The 22,277-nt window shown below is 41.6% G+C and overlaps 1 protein-coding gene across 1 annotated transcript; it reads left to right on the forward strand.

The window, feature by feature from the left end:
- Positions 1–1,668: 1,668 nt before the first annotated feature.
- On the forward strand, positions 1,669–21,793 carry LOC148652567 (alpha-N-acetylgalactosaminide alpha-2,6-sialyltransferase 1-like). Its single transcript, XM_088599470.1, has 9 exons — positions 1,669–1,936; positions 3,749–3,887; positions 6,067–6,229; positions 6,406–6,574; positions 8,584–8,713; positions 10,219–10,322; positions 10,982–11,065; positions 19,069–19,168; positions 19,410–21,793. Exons 1-9 carry the CDS (start codon positions 1,815–1,817, stop codon positions 19,590–19,592), a joined length of 1,194 nt encoding a protein of 397 aa, XP_088455596.1. The 5' UTR covers positions 1,669–1,814; the 3' UTR covers positions 19,593–21,793.
- Positions 21,794–22,277: the final 484 nt, after the last annotated feature.

Raw genomic sequence — 22,277 nt, forward strand, 5'->3', positions numbered from 1 at the left:
CACAAAGCAGAAGAAAGGCACAAAGCAAGAAAAAAGGTTTTTTTAGTCTTATAACAGCAAAAGAGTTGTTAAGAATGCAGTAAATGGTAAACAATGTGAAAGTTTGAGATGATTAAATCAAAATAGCTAATATTTCACAAAAGGTCCTGGAAAAAGACTGGATTTAGAGTATGGTTTTACTGTGCTCTACAGAAGGACCTGTCCACTACATTCCATTTAATGTCCATGTTAGTGGGGCCAGTAGGGGGTGCTAACCCTGCACTCTGTGTGGGCCCTAATGCCCCAGTATAGTGACAGGGAGTCATTAAAAATCCTCTCTGTGGTCATTAAAAATCCCAGAGTGTTTCTCAAAAGAAGTAGGGGTGTTACCCCAGCGGCCTGGCCAAATTTCCCGCTGGCCTTTACCAATCATGGCCTCCTAATAATGCCCATCTATGAACCAGCTTCATCACTCTGTTCTCCTCTCCACTGAGAGCTGGTGTGTGAGAGTACTGGTGCACTATGGCTGCCGTCGCATCATCTAGGTAGGGGCTACACATTGGTGGGGGAGGAGAGTCCTCATTACCTGTAAAGCGCTTTGAGTGTAAGTATAAGGAATTTTAATTATTATTAATAATAGTAGTAGTAGGAGGAGGAAGTGGGGTAGTAGTAGAAATAGTTCTACTACTACTACTAGCTCATTTCAAAACCTCTCTAAGCTAGGCCCTGGGTTCTATTCCTGGGGTGCCATCTGTGTGGAGTTTGTATGTTCTCCCAGTGTTTGCATGAGCTTCCTCCCACAGTCTAGAGACATACTGGAAGGTTAATTTGCAGGAAACGTTGCACGTTTGTGTTTGTGTCTGTGATTGTGTGTAGTCAACGATGGACTGGCAGCCTGTCAAGGGCATATTCCGTTTTCCACCTGCTGCTTGGAAGTGCTCCAGACCACAAGTCGTAAAATAATGTTTCCTGTCTCGAAATTTGGTCGCAAATCTTTTTAATGAAGGAATGAAAGAATTTTATACAGGATAAAAGTTTATTGCTCATTAATACTGGATAGTTACTTGCATGACGTAGTTCTTAGAAAGAAGGATTAGAATATAATAATACCTGGTGCAAAACTAAGAAGGAATCGTGCAGACACAATAAGGAACAAATAAAATGAGCAGCACCAATACAAGTCCCGTGCAAACAAAACGAAACGGAACAGAAACTATGGGCTGGCAGTGGAAATGCAGAGCAACAATGTAATCAGATGGGCAAATCTCTTCCAGTTTAAAACGTGGGATGATACCGTTAAAATAACTTTTTAAAATAAAGTGTTATCGAAATTTCTTCATGACATACAACATAAGCGACCATTGGCTCCGTGACATAATTATGATAATCGACATGTTCATATTGTTATTCTTAAATCCAGTAATTATAGGGAAGTAAAGCACATTGAATATTTAATTAAATAATTAAATTAAATTATGTAAATTCCTGTGGATTTTGTCTGTTATTACACAGCTGTAATACAAATTCATGTTGGTTACATCTCAATTTATATAAAAAAGTGATTTTGTCCCTAAAAGGTAAAACTTTTGTATTTTACGTAAAAGTATCTCGTGTTTAAAATTACTCCAGGTATTTTCACAAGAGAGGGCGGTGCTTTCAAACTCAGGTGAATTGAGACCTGAATGTATGCGACAGGAGGCATAACTGACGAGGTAATATTCGCACTGGCTACAGTTTCTGTTGTTGTCCGTAGTTCCATTCTGATCATAGCCCAGAAGGGAGCTGTAGGTTTATTTAGACCTCGCTGTTTAGCCTGTGTGCAAGTGTTTGAGCTTATGTGCCAGTACGTAATGAAAACGACGGTTCGGAAAGCTTTCTTTTTAACACTGATTATGTCTTTGATATGTTTGATCCTCTATGGCTTCGTTTTCGATGTTAAGAAGATTTACGACATTCGGTAAGTTTTAAACACCTGTTTCTTAAAGGAATAGAAGTGAATAACAGTGGAGCTTCTTAAGGAGAAAGTGGTTAACAAGTGGGAACTGAAGGAGTGGTTCAGAAAATCTGTCCCCCCGATTAGAAATTAAAGAAAAAAATTAGGAACAACTCACCTATAACATTCCCAGTTCGGTTCCCTGCCAAAGATGAGCTATCTGCGAGAGGTCTTGTCTGAAACTGGTTATTGTTCAACATGAGTATATACTGTTGGCTAAAGCCTTATACAATGACACTGGTGTACCTGAGCTCTGAATTTATCGTTTCCACAATTTATGGCTTTGGGTATTATTATAACCATATGCTTTTCTATTGCTGGTAGCGTGCAGAGCACCCCATATAAAATATCTGGTTTTGTATTTCACCGTACACGTACAAATGAGATTTAACTCAAACGACGGTTTGATTCTCAAAGAGATAAGTGTTTACTTTGATAAATCTCTGTCATCTTTTGGACAATGCGGGGAAGCAATACAGAGACAATGTCAGAGGTCTGGTAAAATCTCATTTAGAATATTGTGTACGATTTTAATCTGGAGTCAGTTTAGAGAGAAATGCGCTTCCGAGTGTAAAGGTATATCTTGGTCTCACAGTGTGGATAAGATGCTTGAAACAATTAATTTACCTCCTACCTACTGGCTAGTTGGGCTAAAAGACAGCGTTTGTAACATTTTCTATTTATGTAGTTCTATATTTTGAAGAAAGCGCTTCTTTGGTAAAAAAAATGTCAATCAAAAAGTGCGAGAACCGTACCAAAAGGTGGTAATTCAGTATGGATTTTATTTCGCGAGGCTGAGTTTTAAATCATATTGTAAAAATTAAATATGCAAGATAAACTTTTAAGGGGGGGTGTCCGGAATATTAAAATAAAACTTGCACCTGCCAGAAAATTGTCGCACAACCAGGCAACCTCGGCAACAAAATGCCTTTAGATAGTTTGTCAGTAAACTCCTTAAACAATGATTGCAGTTGTCGGTGTCGTATCAAATTCAGTATTCCCTGGAAATCTGTATCCCACTCCTGAGCAATTATCTCATGATTTTTCTCATCAGGCCCATACTGTATAAAATGATGTATACTGTATGTACTGTAACACACAGGACAAAAGATGCACATTACCTTTGTATGCTTTCTTTCGTGTTCCTCTGTCTTGAGTAAAAAGTACGGTTCGCATTAAATAAAGCGATATAAAACACACACAAACAACGGGCTCCTTTTTATTCATATTGTAATGACCCATATCCTATCCGTGCACGCAGGAAGAGGAGATGCCTATATCATTCATTATCCTGGAAAGGTTGGTGGAGAGCGTGCGCTTTACCGAGGGGGTGACTATGAGGATACAGATTCCCAGGGGATACTGAAGTGGATACGACATGTGGACAGCAAAGCCTTGTTTAATGTGTAAATCATGGCTCTGATGACAGGAAACTAAAACAAAGGAAAATAACCAGTTATGTGCACAGAGTTTTTATCTGATCGTGATTTATCTTGAAAACTTGATGTTGTGATTCAAAGTGATGCTCCTTTATGGAGTTGACATTGCAAGTATGAATTCAAGTGAAATTTGAACCTTGTACTTTGAGGGCACTTTTTCACAATAAGCTAGAAGGAAAAACACACAGGGATGTTATTAAGAAAATGTAGTGTATATATACATGTATGTATAGTACTGTATATTTACTTTTTAACTAACATTATGTCATTAAGTTATATTTAATGGATTAATGACAATACAATAAAAACACATCATAATTGTTTCCTATACCTTCAGCAAAGGTGATATATGGTCGCGATTTTTGTTTGTGGACGATACACTCATTTTGCCGCCACTGAAGAGAGATGATTTTAAATTCATGCCCCACTCGGATTATGACAATGTGTATCTCCACGATCCCCATCACAGACAGACGGTAAGAAACTTGCTTCCTATGTGTCTTGAAACAGCCTGCAACTTTGGGAGTCAAGTAGACTCTTTCTCTCAAAATAGAATTTTTTTCAGGCACCCATTTTATGTTTAGCCATTGTGAGTCAAATGTAACTTTCACAGTCTTGAGATTTTGTATTTAATAAACCTCTGAATTATGTTTCAACTGTTATTCATACCCTGGGATATGTTTCAACTGAGCTATTTCCTCAGACTCCATATTGTACTTATCCACCACAGAGCACAACCAGTAGTAATCACTTAGAATACACACAGTGATAGAATATCCCACAAGACATGCACTATAGTCAGGCAGCTAGAAGGAAAGGGACAGACAGTGAGGACAGGATGATGAGTACAATGGTACAACAAAAGAAAATGCAACAACTGAGCATTTCATGACTATTTAGTGTAATTCCTAACAATTGCATGTACGCAAACTGTTGATTCCTTCCCATGATGTGCAGAGATTGGTTGATGCTCAGCAGATTAAAGGTGAGCACCTGCTAGGAGTGGGTAGATACACTCATCGTCAAACATTTTAACAGGTGGCAATGCCCCCCTTTTCTAGGGGCTATTTCCCCTGGGCCTGCCCCATGTCATAGGCCGACGTCCTTTGGTACTCGTGTGCATTTGAAAATGGTCTTTGAGGTGTGAGCCTGAAGGTCACCAGGGCTGGAGATGTCCCTAAAGCAGGCGTAAGGAGTCAGGGAGCTCCAGCGACATGCAGGGCCTGAGCACAAGCAGCTCAGGGGGGAAACCTAGTTTGAGTGGGCAAAGGGTCAGAATAGCTCACAGGTTTGAATCTCACCTCCACCGTCTTAAGCACCAGAGAAGTGTTTCAAACACAAAAGACAAAGCAGTTCGGGAAAACCAAGTGTGGTTGGGAAAAATAAAGGTGTCCGAAAGCCTAGAAGTTTTGAATCTCACCTTCAGCGTCTCAGGCACCAGTGAGGAGTATCAGACAGTTTAGGAAAACGTATGAAGTGGTGTGTACTCTAAAATGAGGCGTGATATGTAGGGAAGAGACTGCATTCAAAATTTGAATGGAATTTTTAACTGAATTTAATTAAATTGAAACCATTCATGCACAGGGTATGGATCCATTTCAAAACACACAATGGGGTGTAGAGGTAAAGAACGCTCTCAGGACAAGAGAAATAAAATCTGTTTTATTTTATTTGTAACATTTCAGAGACAGATTACACAATTCCTAAACCCACACAGGTTACAAAGTACTTATAGAAATAAAGCTCTAAACACTCCAGAGCTCAGCCTTTATATGTTGGCACAGAAAATGAGCTTGATGTAGCTATTATTCCCACACCAGGTAAAAATTCCACAGCGTCCCGCAAAGCATTCATAACGCCATTTCGCTCACCAGCTCTATAACCGTCAACACAGAGCTGAGCGATTCTGTCTAGCAGCCTAAATTAATTTGCTTGAGTAATCAGGGGTATGATATTGCTGCAGGTTTTATGCAAAATACATTGTATTCTGGAATAGATTCCGGCACTAGCGCTAACTATGTTTTACTTTCTGATATGAATAGAGCAGATCTGTAATGATAACATTCATGCTCTTTACATACTTCTCAATGTCTTTTACACATTTGAGCACATCTGCATTCTTTTCTTTTATAACTTCAATTCTAGTTTTATAGAAAGAAGTTTGTAAAACACTCTTTCTATAAATTCCTTTGGATATATGCCGAATTCTTCATCTCTGGGTTTGTTTGGTTTGAATCTGTGAAAAAAAGAATGAAATGGATAGTGATAATTATGAGGTAACATTCTCATTTTCTACATGTATTTAAAAAAAAACTTGTAATGTTTCTTTTTTACAATATCAAAAGTTGTGTCAAGTATTTTGAAGTCCATAGGCAGTGAGTGTGTGTAGTGGTGGGGAATGGGATCATCTTTAATAATTTTCATCAGTTGAAAACGTGAACCAAATCTTTAAATAGCAGGGAATTTAGGGGGAAAGCCAGCGTTCTGCAGGTTATGTAGGGGGTGTGTGGTGTAAATATTGTGCAAAATGTTAAGTGACATTAATTAAACGATTCAGGGATCCTAAGTCCTGTTTTATAACTGGGCTGACTTTGCTTGGGAGCTCAGTGAAGAAAACTAGGGTTTGAAAAAATCACTGTTCTTATTGTGTTTCAGACCTGCCCAGAGTCTGTCATGTTCTCTAAAGATCCTAAATTTAAGAAGGCTTTCATTCCCAACATTCAAATCTTCATGCACAAGGAGCACTTCAGCATAAAGGAATGGAACCGGCTGATACATTTCAATAACCCCTTTGGCTATATGGATGCTAACTACACTGGTGAGTAAACATACACAGCCCGTGCCAGGAGGACACTCCAGACCAAATTTGGCAGTTTAATTCTTTTCTTTTTAGGTGTGCTTGGATGGTTCTGTCATGTGTTCTTTTTGATGTTTTGCCAACTACTCACGTCAGTGCTTATTCAGGAAAATGTCATTCTTTGATGCTCCCTGCAGTACTTCGGGAGGCTGTGCAACTGATCCCAAAACTCCAAAACTATCAGCTTCTGCCTGTTCCCAAAACTGACAAAGAGGGATGTATCCGCTGTGCCGTTGTTGCAAGTGGAGGGATTTTGAACGGTTCCCGGAAGGGCAAAGAAATTGATGACCATGACTACGTATTTCGGTAAGATGTTCCGTGTGATGAGCGATCCTTCAACAGAATATTGTCAGTGTTGAGAGGCCTCAACACTGAACACAAAAGAGGCCTTTTAGAGCTAAAGCCAGAACTAAAACACTCCACCCATCCATTTTCCAACGGCTTTATCCAATACAAGGTCGCTGGGGAGCTGGTGCCTATCCCAGCGAGCAAAAGGCACAAAGCAGGGTACACTCTGGACAGGAATGCAAGTCCATTGCAGGGCACACACAGACACAAACATGCACACACTCACACCAGAGCCAGTTTTCCCAGAAGCCAATTAGCCTGCCAGTATGTCTCTGGACAGTGGGAGGAAACTGGAGCACCCAGAGAAAACCCACACAAATGCAGGGAGAACATGCAGACTCCACACAGATAGCACCCCAGGACTGGAACTGAACCCAGGGCCCCAGAGCATGGCAGCAATGCTAACCACTGTGCCACCTAATGTGCACCTCTTTCAAATTCAAATCAACATTAAAACAACATTTTACACACAATTTGTCTTTCCTATAGTTTATATATATATTGTCTCTTTCTACAGTATAACTATTTAAATTGTTGGATGGTGGTGTTGGGGTGGGGGTAGACTGGAAGCTTGCATTACATTGAGGCAGTAAGCTCTGACTTCTGTCCTTTTTGTTTCAGTGCAACAGCATATTATATACAGAGTCTTTAGTTTTCACTGTTTTACTAAATTGTTTGTGGACGGGTCTTCGTGAGGAGAAAACATGCATACAATCTCTTGCACAGACAGGTGGCAGATAGTATTATATTCATTCTCCTAATAAACCAAGGTCTTTTCGTTATGCAAGGATTCAAATAAAAAAAATCCTCTGTATTTTTGTTACAAAACTGTTTAAATGTTTAAAGTTTAAAACAAAATATGTGTGACTGAAAATTGGGAACATAATAATATAAATCTTGTCTAGGATTAAATCCATGTAAATCCATGTCTAGGATTATTTGAGTTGAATGTGGGTTTTTGGATGCATTTAGAGTCAGAATTTCCTATGTTAATTTTTTGCATCCTATACAGGCTCTGTCTTTTGCTACATATGAAAAGTGTATTGTTTTTTTTTAGTCTAGAAAAGATGTAAAAAAGCAATACTAGATCTAGAAACATATATGAAGATCATTTTAGACCAATGCAGTTCCATGGATTTCAAAAATTAAAATCTAACATCAGGAAGAAGAAATAGGAAAAAAGCATAAATGTAAATAATGTTATGCTTGTACAGTCATGGACATTTAAACTAGGAAACGTAGTACAAAACTGTATGAAAAGCTACAAATAGGGTCATTTAGCTCATCCTTTTTTTGTGTAAAAAAATGCCTTCCTTTTCTTTAAAAAAACCTCTTGTCTGTAGTTCCAAACTACAAACCAAAACGTACTTCTTTTGGATATTGTTTCACTGTTTATTCTGGAGAAATACTACAGTGTTTGTCTTTGTTTTTCTCATGTACAATTCCCTCTCGAGATCTATGTGTACACATTTACTGGATTATTCGCATAATGTTTAAAATTGTTTTTGGAATTTTGTTACATTTTCAGTAAAGATGAACAATAAAGAAGAACAAAGAAAAGCAGTTACAAATCACAGAAAGAATGAAATAAACTCCACGATAACTCCAGGAAGAGAACGCGCTGGTTAGGTTTCTCCGTTATAAAGCTCAGTTCAGAAAATCAGATTTCTTTACAGGTGACGTTAGTTTTAGAAAATGTTTAATTGCGAGTACACTAACTTTTTACATTTACACTACTTCAGTTCACTACATGAACAGAAATGACTTAATTAAAAAGGAATATATGAATTGTTGGCAATTAAGTCGTCTGATTAGTAAATAGGCTCCGATATAATTTTTTAGTAGCCATTGGCAACTAGCAACTCCCGCATGGAGGTTTTAATGACATACCATAGTTGCTAATTAATAATAGATATTAAATTAATAATTTTATATAATGATTTAATGACAAAGAGATTTTTCTGCAGAATGAACCTTGCCGTTACCAAAGGCTACGAAGAGGACGTGGGACGCAAAACGTCGGTCTACGTCCACAGTGCCCACGCCTTGACTACTGCAGAATACTTCTTCGGCGCAAACGGCATCCCTCATGATGAGGCAAGTTACGACAAGTTACTCTGTAACAGAGCGTTGGTCATGTGTTGTTTAGGCTCTGCAGTCCAGTCGCTTGATTTAGATGTGCTTTTATTTTCAGATTCAGGGCAAAATCGAAAGACGCTCGCTGAAACAGCGCAAACCAGCGCTGAAAGTCTCAGATCAAAACGTCCAACAGCGCTGCTGCAGTTGTGTTACATTATACTTCATTAGCTATAACATACAGTATATTGTAACGCAACGGGGGCTCAGGCGGGCGCCCTTCCCGCATCTGGTCGGCCCCATCCCGACTGAAACCCGGGACTTCCGCGTCTCTCTGCAGCGACCTAGCCCCGTGAGCTAAAGAGAGATCTCTCCACAGCCCAGTAGCTGTGGTCCTACTATCACAGGGAAGGGCGGTGACGTCACCTGCTCTGGTACGCCGGCTCTTACACACACTGCTTGTCGGCCGTAAGCGTTACAATATATTGCAACGTCTAGTATATATTGTTTGATACCACGTTAAAGCAGTAGGTTAGTAGTTATTTATTTTGTTTTAGAGCAGTAGCTCTTAAACTGTTGCCTCTCACACAGTAGTAAACGGTTGAAAACGAGTTCGGATTTAGTCAGGGTGGAATGGTACTACTGTTTGATACTAAGCGTTTACACATATACTTGAACATTTCTCCTATTCATCTTAGAATTATTTTCCATGTAGTTTCAATAGTAGACATTTTTTGGAATAACATTTCACAGCTTCTCTTCATCTGCCGTCTTTTAGATAGTAAAAAGTCGACAAACGTGAAACGGCTAATTGCTTTCCTGCCACAAATCGTTCGAATGAGTATTTGCTCCTGTGAAAGACAAAGGCATTATGTTAACTAAAAGTATCATTAATAATAATTGTATATTGCTACATGATCTGTGGCTTACTGAAAACACAAAACGTCCTTCCATCAATTTTCATCAAATGCCTCATCCAATTGAGGGTATCAGGGGAGCTGGAGCTTATCCCAGCTGGCAATGGGCACAAGTCAGGATACAACCTGGATGGGACACCAGTTCATCGCAGGACACACAGACACAAACACATACACACTCACACAAGGGCCAGTTTCCCCAGAAGCCAGTTAACTTACATTATGTCTTTGGAGTGGGCGAGGAATCCCATGTGAACGCTGGGAGAACATACAAACTCCATGCAGATACCACCCCAGGTCTGGAATTGAGATAATACAAAGACCACATCTTCTGAAAACATAGACAATTAAAACCTTGTTATAAATATTACAATTATTTCCTGTGGATCTCAATGATAAGAAAACATGAACTTGATTTTAACTAAATTAACTGCATTAGTGAAGGCATTGGATGATGCTCCAATATGCTTTGATAATGTTTAGAACCCTTTTGTCTTTTCTTAAGAATTAAGCTGAGTCCACAGCTCCACGTCTTTTGGAAACTAGCATCCTTTAGATTATCATTTATGTTGGCGTATCGCATATTGACAGTTCCCTTCCTTCTTCAAGGGCATCAGATACGTCATGATCCCGGAAGGCATGCGTGATTTTCAGTGGCTCACAGGCCTGTTGAAGAACTCCACTGTTGCCACTGGACCTTATAAGGGATTCAGGTAGGACAAGAATTTACAAACCACTCTGACATTATTACTCATTAAAATTGAGTTGTGTTTTTGTATCCTCAATGCTAAAATAAACATTCAAGTCTACAGTCCGTGTGATTAAGTTAAAGGATAAATTAGGGAAAGAAAAGGCAGGAAGGACAAGGCATAAATAAAAAAAAAAGATATTTACTGAGTAAGAAAAGGCAGCAAGATTTTGCTGTTAAAGTGGATGGGTTGCAGAATGAGAGTCATTCAATGTCGATTTAACTGAAAATCATGTCAGCTTAATAAATTACAAGAATTCAAGACGTGGACCTAAGGAACAAATTAATGACCTGCAGTACAAAACAGAACCAGCTAAACAGGAAGGAACAGTAAGCACACCCATGGGTTAGCTTGTGTGCGTGACGGAGGGTTTTTCAGTGCAATGTACAGTATGATATACAGTATAGTATGTGAAGCAGCAAAGTTTTTCTGTAGAGAGCCTGGGATTGCAGGCTCTGCAATGAAATATGTAAACATGTTCTGCCCTGATGTTCAAGTCCATTAAACCAAAGCCTTGAGAGGTTGGGAACTGAGTAACCTCAAGGGCTACACTGAGTAATATTTGCATTATTGCAACAAACACACATACTACAAGCGCTATCATCTGTGTCTTGGTTTTCCAGGCCCTGGAAGCTTTATAGTGGACAGTTTGATCCAAGAAGATTCTTTGTGCTTCACCCTGATTTCCTCCGATACGTCCGGAACAGGTAAGAACACGAGAGAGGACATGGTGCACTCGGTTTAATGACCCACAGACCTCCAGTTTTACCGAAGACTCTTATTTCGGCCTTTTCCTCATCCTGGCATTTTCTCCGTGTACCGAAAACTCCCTAGCATAAATGTAGTGTATGTCTGAACTCAGAGAGCCTACATCTCATGGCACAAAGTTCACAAAAAAAGTTAATGAAAAGACCAATCATCTGAAAAGGGAGTGTTACCACAGCAGGCTAGGGACTCAATTTTAACACACTTGGAATCTTACGATCCTTATCCTTTCCTGTTTCTAACCAATTAGTTTTTCACCAGGTCACCTTTATATTCTGCATCTGCAGCATTTTAGCAGATGTGGTCAGACCTCCAAATCATACCAAAGTCTGACATGATTGTGTAACAGGGTTGTGTTACACAAAGGGAACTCTTACACAAGGAGATGCTTTTTGGGTTGACTTCATTGGTCCTTTACAAAGTTTAATATCCAGGTACCTCAGTCACCATTCCTGCAGATCATTGTATGTTTCAGAGGGAGATTCAGCTTCTCTGATTGGAACCCAGCTTTCAGTACTGTCTGTCTCATCTTTGAGCTCTTTCTTGAACAAATGTATCCCTTTTGTGCTGTGGCTGATCAAAGTCTGTCATTGTAAATTCTACAGAATGAATAACCATTTTAGGTTGTGTACAGATGAGCTTACTTGTTAAATATTTAGCCTTTTTACCTGTCTGATGAGATTAGTAGCACAAATCTTAAATTCACTCCTCACAAGCATGAATTGATCATTATTGATCTTTTTTGTATTATTGTACATTATTGATATGATACCACCACTAATCACTAATAATATATCACTAATAATAGTAATATGCTATTACTAATATGGCCAAAATACTTATTTTGTCCTTATTTGTTTTGCCTTCTTTCAGTTGTCTATGGAAAGTAGGTGGATATTTGTTTTTGAAAATCCGTAATTTATAAAACTGTGTCATTATCTGCTGGACTCAATAAATGCATGTCCCATTCTGCTGTTTCAGAATATTAATGCCTCATTACACATACAGTAACTGTATGTATACATTAGTTTGTAGTGATAAAAGTAGACTTCAAATCAAATCAAATCAAAGTTTATTTATCAAATGCACAACAATACAGTGTGCAGCAGTAGTTGCTGGGAATGAAATGTCTTTTCTGCGAGTTCACAGAATCACAAAAATCACAAAATTAAGGTTACATAATAATAGATAATAATGTAATAGAAATTGAATAAAACTCAATATGAATACAGTTGCTATGTGTCCACGGTGTATGCAATATATACAAGTAGTGCAGTATGCTGAATACAATGAAAACTGTGTGTCCATGTAGCCATTACAGGTGATTTGCTGAAGGAGCTCCAGGTTGGCTATTTAGCAGTCTTATTGCCTGGAGGTAGAAGCTGTTCCGTAGTCTGTTGGATTTTGACCGAATGCTTCGGTACCGTTTACCAGACGGTAGGAGAGAAAACAGTTTGTGACTGGGATGACTGGGGTCCTTGAGAATAGACCTGGCCTTCTTAAGACATCTGGCTGAGTAGATATCCTGGATGTTTGGCAGCTCACAGCCGGTAATGAGCTGCGCTGACTTCACCACCCTCTGCAGTACTTTGCGATCCCGGACAGAGCAATTCCCATACCAGGCAGTGATGCAACCAGTCAGGATGTTCTCAATAGTGCACCTGTAGAAATTGCCCTGGATATGTGATGGCATGCCAAATGTCTTTTGCCTACGGAGAAAGAATTAGCGCTGCCGTGCTGTTTTGACCACGGTGTTGGTGTGGTGGGTCCAGGTTAAGTCCTCTGAGATGTTAACTCCCAGGAACTTAAAACTGCTGACCTCACCTGTAGTCCCATTGATATAGATAGGTGTGTGATCTCCTCCCTGGTGTTTCCTATAGTCCACAATCATCTCCTTAGTCTTACTGATGTTCAGAGAGAGGTTGTTCTCCTGGCACCATGCTGCCAGGGTTTCAACCTCCTCCCTGTACGCAGACTCTTCACCATCTGAGATCAGGCCGATGACTGTTGTATCATCCGCAAACGTAATGATGGAGTTTGAGTTATGCCTGGCGACACAACCATGGGTAAATAAGGAGTAGAGGACAGGGCTAAGCACACAGCCTCGGGGGGCTCCAGTGTTTAGAGTTAGGGTAGAGGGTATGTTGGTGCCCACCCTCATCACCTGCGGATGTTCCGTCAAGATGTCCAGGATCCAATTACAGAGGGAGGTGTTCAGTCCCAGGTCCTGGAGCTTGATGACAAGCTTTAAGGGAACTATGATATTGAATGCTGAGCTGTAATCAACAAAGAGCATTCTCACATATGTTCCTTTTATATTAAACTTTGTGTTTCAATTGGAACAGGTGTGCGATATGAATATATACATAGTGATATTTTATATAATGTTTTAAGAATGGAGTTTGTAGAATGGATTTTCCTTCCTATCTGTGACAGAAAATATATAATTGCGTTCATTTCCATTTATATTATATGGATTGTAAGAGGACACGGGGAAGGGTCATCTCTAACAGGTACTTCCGAAACGAAACGCTGAAAATGCTAGAGATGGACCTTAGCGAGATGGCGGACAAAAAGAATCAGCTGACCAGTAGATGGAAAGGGTCTACCTTAAGAGACAACGAGACACAGCTGAGACGCATCAGGAACCGGGATATAAGTGGCCCGGAGGCAGTGAACAGCGCGGCAGCCGGTAAGGTGAATGCGTTTTGGAGGAAAATAGTGGAAAGAGGTGGATGTTAAGGATCGGGCTAAGGAACGACTGCAAGGAGAAAGGTTTATGATTTTGGATTACGGACACTGGTTTAGGATACATCGCGGATTGTCTTTATTACGAACTTTTGGAACTCGGAATGAATCAGGACTAAGGGAACGGATTACGGACTGTATTAGGAAGACAGTTGTTGGAAGAAACGCCACGGATCGGAGGACAGTAAAGTGTGGTGTAAGTACGACCTTCGTTTACATAAACTATTCCCCCGGAGACACCACAATTGGTGGAGGATGCGGGCAGCTCCCGCTCGGGTTTGAGAATCGAAGAGAGCAAGTTTTTTTTTTTGTGTGTGTGCGGGTTCCGCTTTGCGCGTGTGAAGAAACGCTATGGAAGAATTAATACAGCAGTTGTCCCAGGCCACCCTCGCCCAATTCCAGGCATTGCAAGGACAACGAGAAGCTAACGAAGCGCAACTGGAGGCGAACCAAATCCAAAAAGAAACCAACGAACGAATTATAGAGGAGCAAAAATTAATACGCGCAGAGTTGTGCAGGTTAAGGGAAGAAATCCGGCAGGCCCCGGTAGCGGGGAGAGGCACCGCTCAGGAAGAACAAATTACGCTAGAAAAGATGACTGAGCTTGATGATGTGGAAGCGTATTTAACCACTTTTGAAAGAACTGCAGCTCGAAATGCATGGCCCAAAGAGCAATGGGCTGGGAGAGTAGCCCCTTATTTAATTGGAGAAGCCCAAAAGGCATATTATGATTTAAAAGAAGAAGATGCAGAGAATTATGAGACTCTGAAAAATGAAATATTGGCAAGACTAGGGGTAACCATGGCGATACGAGCAGTCCGGTTCCACAATTGGAGCTACCAGATGAACAAGCCTACGAGGTCTCAGATGTTTGACCTGGTACATCTGGCAAAGAAATGGCTCCAGCCAGAAGAATTAAACCCAGGACAGGTGGTAGAAAGGGTGGTGTTGGATCATTTCGTGAGGAGTCTGCCTGTGCACCTGAAAAGAAAAGTAAGTGAAGGGGATCCCCAGACCCTAGATCAAGCCGTGGACTGGGTGGACAGACACCATGCCACAGAGGCCCTGATTAGGGAGAGAAAAGGGGACTTTCGGAGGGAGGAGAGAAGAAGCCCCAAGAGTCTGGAAACCGAACTAAAGTACCGGCCAATAAAGTATAGTGACTATCGGGAACCTATACAGTTAAAAAAAACCCTTCGGGGGAAGTCTGACTCAAGGCCCCGGCCATGGGAAGAAACCCGGCGATGTTTTAATTGTCAGGAAGAAGGGCATTTAGCCAGCTATTGCCCTGGCCTGCCCGAACCCATGCAGGTAGACCCCAGAGATGAAGCCCTATGCAACTACCTTACAGCGGGGATCCCGACCCGCGAGGATCCCCATCTTACGAACATCAAGATAGAGGGAGAACCCATCGAGGCCTTATTGGACTCTGGCAGTGCGGTGACCCTGGTGACCCCTACAATACTTCCGGGAGGACTAGAGATTCCAAGAACAAAGGGAATACCTATTACTTGCATTCACGGGGACACCAAAGACTATCCGACGGTCGAATTGAGCATCTCTACAGAACAGGGGACCTACCGCTCAACGGTAGGAGTGGTTGAGCAGTTGCCATACCCTGTCATACTGGGACGAGACTGTCCCCATTTCCTCCAGATTTGGAACACGATCCAATCAGCTAGGCCAAGACCAATCCCCTGGCCGGAAGACAGTGGTGACGCCCCTGCCGACGACCCTGATGAGACGGACCCACAAGAAAGCGGAACTGAACTTGGAGTTGAGTTTGGAAATATGGAACTACCAAACTGGGTACCCCCAGAACGTCGGGGTAAGTTTGGGACGGCCCAACTAGAAGATGGGAACTTGAGACATGCGTGGGGACATGTCAGGAAAATTGATGGGGAGTGGTGTACTGATCCTAACACAGTGAGTTACCCATATTTTATGACGAAGAATAATCTCCTTTATCAAGTGCAGCAGAAGGGACAGGAAGAAGTGGAACAACTCCTTATTCCCCGGCCTTACCAGATGAAACTCCTCAACTTGGCCCATAGCCACCTCCTGGGTGGGCACCTGGGGGTAAAGAAGACATCCGAGAGACTCCTCTCTAGGTTCTTTTGGCCAGGGATCTATAAGGCCATCGAGAAGTACTGTCGGGAATGCCCCGAGTGTCAGAAAAGTGCGCCACAACCTTATTATAGGAACCCTTTGATTCCCCTCCCAATTATTGAAACCCCCTTCGAACGGATTGGGATGGATTTGGTGGGGCCCCTGATCAGAACCACCAAGGGTCACCAATATATTCTAGTAATAGTAGACTATGCTACCAGGTACCCCGAAGCCATTCCGTTGAGAGCTGCCACCGCCAAAAACATAGCTAGGGAGCTAGTACAACTGTTTGCTCGAGTCGGAATTCCTAAAGAGATCCTAACTGATCAAGGAACACCTTTTATGTCGAAAGTCATGCGAGACTTATGTAAGCTGCTGGGTATACAGCAGATCCGAACCTCTGTTTATCACCCTCAAACCGATGGTCTAGTAGAACGTTTTAATAAGACCCTGAAAAGCATGCTTAGGAAGACGATGCAAAAGGATGGCAAAAATTGGGATCAGCTGCTCCCGTATCTCATGTTTGCGGTTCGAGAAGTACCGCAGGCTTCGACTGGATTTTCCCCCTTTGAATTATTATACTCTCGGAAACCACGGGGCCTATTGGACGTGGTCAAAGAATCGTGGGAACATCAACCTTCCCCTCTACAAACTATCATTGAGCATGTGGAACAGATGAGAGAAAGAATAAATGTTATTGTTCCCTTAGTGAAAGAAAACCTGGAGAAAGCCCAGGCTCAACAACAACAAATTTATAATAGGGGAGCAGTTGCGAGAGAATTTCAGATTGGGGACAGAGTACTGGTGCTAGTTCCAACCCCAGAGTGTAAATTCTTGGCATCCTGGCAGGGACCTTATGAAGTGGTGGAAAAGGTGGGGCCAGTCAACTATAAGGTCAAGCAACATGACAGAAGACGGCAGCATCAAATCTACCACGTCAATTTGCTGAAAAAATGGCATGGCTCCGAAGTTCTGCTCACCCACTTTTCCCCAGACCCTCTGGAAGAAGAAACAGGTGCGGTAGCCGTGGGAGACCTGGCTCCGGCACAAAAACAGGAACTACAAGAATTCCTGTCCCAAAACAAAGATGTTTTTTCCCTGACACCTGGTCGAACCCACCTTATACAACATAAGATCGTCACGGAACCGGGGAAAAAGGTAAGGCTACCCCTGTATCGAGTACCAGAAGCCAAAAGGAAACTGATTAAAGAAGAGGTGGGTAAAATGCTGAAGATGGGAATAATCGAGGAATCCCATAGTGAGTGGGCTAGCCCGATAGTTCTGATCCCCAAGCCGGATGGAACGATCCGATTTTGCAACAATTTCAAAAGGTTAAATGAGATCTCGCGGTTTGATGCATACCCCATGCCCCGTATAGATGAACTAATCGAGCGATTAGGTAACGCTCGATACATCAGCACCCTTGATCTTACAAAGGGATATTGGCAAGTGCCGCTGGCCAAAGAAGATAAAGCCAAAACCGCTTTTGCCACACCTGAAGGACTATATCAGTATAGGGTCCTGCCCTTCGGTTTGCATGGCACTCCCGCAACATTCCAAAGATTGATGGACCGAATTCTGAGACCGTATCGGGATTTTGCAGCCGCCTACTTGGATGACGTTGTAATCCATAGCATGACCTGGGAACAACATCTATATCACCTGGAAGCAGTGACTGGAGCGTTGCGAGCAGCAGGATTAACGGCTAACCCAAATAAATGTTGTCTGGGGGCTAGGGAAGCCAATTACCTGGGTTATACGATCGGGAGAGGATTGATCATGCCCCAAGATCAGAAAGTACAATTAATCAAGAACTGGCCCAAACCAGCATCAAACCCTACCAAGAAGCAAATTCGAACGTTTGTGGGACTGGCAAGTTACTATCGGCGTTTCATCCCAGGGTTTGCAGCCATGGCCGCCCCTCTACACGATCTGACGAAGATGAGCTGTCCGGAGAAAATAAAATGGACCGACGTGGAAGAGAGGGCTTTCCAAGACTTAAAAGCAGCTCTCACTTCTCAACCCGTCTTACAGGTACCAGACTTCAGTAAGCCTTTCATGGTACAAACTGATGCTTCAGACACTGGGATTGGAGCCATTCTGTCGCAGGAGATTGAAGGACTGGAGCATCCTATTCTATATATCAGCCGTAAGTTGAATCCGGCCGAAAAACACTATTCCACGATAGAGAAAGAATGTCTAGCAATCAAATGGGCCCTAGACTATTTGAAGTATTATTTATTGGGAAGACAATTTATATTATACACAGATCATGCGCCATTAACATGGATGTTACAAAATATGGATAAAAACGATAGAATTACGCGGTGGGGTCTTAGTCTGCAAAGATTTCAATTTCAGACGGTCTATAGACCCGGAAGGAAACAAGGAAATGTAGACGCCCTCTCCCGAATGCACTGTTTGTTTTTTTCTAGATCGCCCGGGGTCGGGGCTGATCTCAGGGGGAGGGAATGTAAGAGGACACGGGGAAGGGTCATCTCTAACAGGTACTTCCGAAACGAAACGCTGAAAATGCTAGAGATGGACCTTAGCGAGATGGCGGACAAAAAGAATCAGCTGACCAGTAGATGGAAAGGGTCTACCTTAAGAGACAACGAGACACAGCTGAGACGCATCAGGAACCGGGATATAAGTGGCCCGGAGGCAGTGAACAGCGCGGCAGCCGGTAAGGTGAATGCGTTTTGGAGGAAAATAGTGGAAAGAGGTGGATGTCAAGGATCGGGCTAACGAACGACTGCAAGGAGAAAGGTTTATGATTTTGGATTACGGACACTGGTTTAGGATACATCGCGGATTGTCTTTATTACGAACTTTTGGAACTCGGAACGAATCAGGACTAAGGGAACGGATTACGGACTGTATTAGGAAGACAGTTGTTGGAAGAAACGCCACGGATCGGAGGACAGTAAAGTGTGGTGTAAGTACGACCTTCGTTTACATAAACTATTCCCCCGGAGACACCACAGGATGTAAAATATACATTCTCTGATAACACCCCAATGAATATACCGAAAAGGATCATAAAACACAAATGAAATGTCACATCATTCTGTTTATTGCTATCCAGGTTCCTCAGGGCCAGCCAACTTAACACTGAAGACTGGCAGATCTACCGGCCAACCAATGGGGCATTCACCATGATTTTGGCACTTCACACCTGTGATGTTGTGAGTAACTTGCACTTGATATTTACACTTCTGCACTGTTGTCCTCCTGTTTTAGAAATAATCTGCAAACGTGTTTACTAAATATATTAGACTCTAGATCATTGATTAAATTACCTTAATTATTATCACAGCAGACAAGGAACAAAGGCCATACATTTTGTATTTATATTAAAAGAATTGTCTCAGACGATCATGAACACAGTACAGTACAGTTTCTGATTGCAATCTGTCTCACTTTCAGGTGGATGCCTATGGGTTCATCACAGCAGACCATGCAAAGTATCCCAATTACTACTTTGACAAGAAAAAAACTGAAGTTATTTTTTACCTCAATCATGACTATGATTTGGAAATCAGAACATGGAAAAAACTGCATGATGCCAAAATTGTGAATCTTTACCAGAGGACAGAAGATGCACGGTAATTCACAAGAACAATAGGCTTAACAGTGCAATGGAGAAACCACTATTTATCCTTCCTCATTATGAATGTATCCCCATTTCATTTCAATATGTACTGCATGTTATATATTTAGTCTTAGTATTTGATGCTTATCATCCCCTCTGCCTCACTTTCACACAACCCCTTGTAACAGGACAGCTGTGGTTTTATTAGTTGTAGTGCCTGGGAAAGGGTTTTAGGTTTGTGAAGGTTTGACATCATGATTAGACAGTTTGTGCTCCTGGTTGCTTTGTGGTTATCAGCAGTCTCTCGGTTGTGAAGGTTAGATGGGATAGGTGATGTGTATGCTAAGGCTAATTTGAAGGGCGAAGCATGGGTGGCTCTCTTGAGGGATAAGACTCCCCTCCACCACCAGTAATATGTAGCTATCCACATGGATAGACACCAATGTCTACACAGCTGTTGGCTGCAATCACCTGTGATGCGGTAGGTCTGGACAAGGGATCGGCTGTGGGCTGCACAAACTCGTGAGTGTGTGAGGAACAAAGGTGGTAAAAAGACAGCAGCTTGGAGGAGACCAAAGTGGGGCTTAAAGAGTGGAGGGTGTTACCTGTCTGTTCCTGGCTCTCTGACAGGGTGTGCTGGACATAGACTGGCTGGATGCGAGAGAGAACACACTTCAGAGGTTATGAGCTAGCTGTGAAGGGCAAGCAAGAAAAGAAAGAATAGAAAAAGAAGAGAACTGAGTGGATTGAACTATGGGAGTGATTCACAGATCATGTACAGACAGGCCTGTAATGAGCTCACCCAGTGGGGTGTGGCCTGGCTTTGTTTCAGTAAAGTAGTAACAGACATGATTGCTGCTGTGTTAGGGGAACAAGGATGGGTTATATTTAGCGTCCATGGACAGAAAGGACAAGTTGAGCTACTGCTGGCGAAAATTATTTAAGGTTAAGGTTGAACAATGCCTTAAGAATGAGGGAGAGACAGGGTTTGGGTCCAGAAGGGGATGTTGGCCATCCTGGGGGAGATTTGGGTTGTTGTCTGAATATGGAAGGGAGACTGCTCCTACATGGCATAATTCTGCCGTACGTCACTAGATAGCTGTGAGTGGTCCCTTGAGCGTAAGTCTGCTGGTTGGGTGTTGGGGAATCCTGCAGTGGGTTAACCCTCAGAAGGCATTGAGGTGGTAGTCTGGGACCACTCCTCATGATCGGTCGCCTGGGGAAAAGAAGCCCCATCACAGTGTGAAACTGAGAATTTCCCGGGATGTAAAACAAGGTTATCAATAATCCTGGAGGAGGTTATGTAATAGAGAAAACTGATGCTGTGGTTTAAGATTGCATAGAGAGAATGGGCTTATGGTTATAGCTTATGGTTTACATGTGATGGCTTATTGACTTAGCATAAAGTCTTGGTTTGCTTGCAAACTGGCTTATGGTTAAAAGTTACAGTTATGGTTCATAAAATCCAGTTGCAGGTCAGCTAAAACGCCACCAATCAGATTTGTGTAGTTGGAAACCAGAGGCTGAGGGCTGTGCCTAAGGTTGGTATGGCACTCACACCAGTGACAAATGAGTACACCCCTCTTCTGTTCACCCTTTCTATGCTCAGATCCGAAACACATGGTCTTTTATCCTACTTTTTATTTTTTCTCCTGTGTTCTGCAGTTCCTCTTGTCTCCTTATATTCATTCTCCTTCCACGGTCTCTTGCTTCCTGTGTTCATTGTTTTCCCCTTAATCCCTGTGGTGGAACCATGCACTTAGAAATATTAACACTACACCTCTGCCCCCCTCCAGTCTCTCCTGTCTAGGCTTTGCCTTGGGATCATTGAATAATTTAGCAATTTTTTTATTTTTATTATATTGCTTTTGTTAAACTCAAAAGTATAGTTGCTGTAATTACAATTCCTAGTATCTGAATAATTTTATTCAGTGATCTTGCCATTGAATTCTCTAAAATTATTAAGTTTTGTTTAGTTTTGATTTCTTTAGTTTGTGTGTTTCACACATTTATATTTTATATTTTACATATTTATGTTTGAATGGAAATGATTGTGCCAACTAAATTATTATTACTACCTGTGATATATTCTATATGTTTCATTCCATTTTGTCAGCTTGTATGGATATGATTCTTACTGTATTTTTTGTACAAGGACATGTATTGTAAATTGCCCTGAATGAGGGTATTTGTGAATAAAATAATATGGTTAATATTACCAGCACTTTTATTTCATGTCCTTCCTCCTGCCTGCTCTTAAAGATGTTTTGTGTCAGTGCACCTGTTCATGCCTGAGTGGTGTGAGTATGGGAAGCATAATATCTTGTGAGAATACAGAGTCACTTGGTGTTGAGGAACTCTAATAAATGGTTATTTTATATACTTAATGATTTTAAACACCACCCTCTCTTGTAAAGAAGCAAAATAAATAATGTCTGGAATTCAAACAAAGACCACAACTGAAAACAAGATCCTCCAAAAAATGTTAGAATTAAAAGCAGGAAATCTGACCCTGCTGGCAGTGATGATAGTGGCATCAACAACACAGAGTTCCAACTGAAACAATTCTAGGGGAGCAGAGGGAAATTAAAGATGTCTTGAAAAACGTAACTGAAACTCACCAAGTTTCAAGTGAGAAAGCTGGTCTACTGTGATCTGTGACAAAACAAAGAACATCAGACATAGATGACTGAACACAGCTC

Source organism: Lepisosteus platostomus, chromosome 11 (assembly GCF_059453375.1).
Source record: "Lepisosteus platostomus isolate fLepPlt1 chromosome 11, fLepPlt1.hap1, whole genome shotgun sequence".
Taxonomy (NCBI): domain Eukaryota; kingdom Metazoa; phylum Chordata; class Actinopteri; order Semionotiformes; family Lepisosteidae; genus Lepisosteus; species Lepisosteus platostomus.

What these genes read in the sequence shown, in the direction of transcription:
- LOC148652567 (XM_088599470.1), top strand. Translation starts at nt 1,815, where the DNA reads ATGTGCCAGTACGTAATGAAAACGACGGTTCGGAAAGCTTTCTTTTTA. An exon ending in AAGAAGATTTACGACATTCG is followed by an intron (nt 1,937 to 3,748) that starts GTAAGTTTTAAA and finishes CTATACCTTCAG; the next exon opens with CAAAGGTGATATATGGTCGC. An exon ending in ATCCCCATCACAGACAGACG is followed by an intron (nt 3,888 to 6,066) that starts GTAAGAAACTTG and finishes ATTGTGTTTCAG; the next exon opens with ACCTGCCCAGAGTCTGTCAT.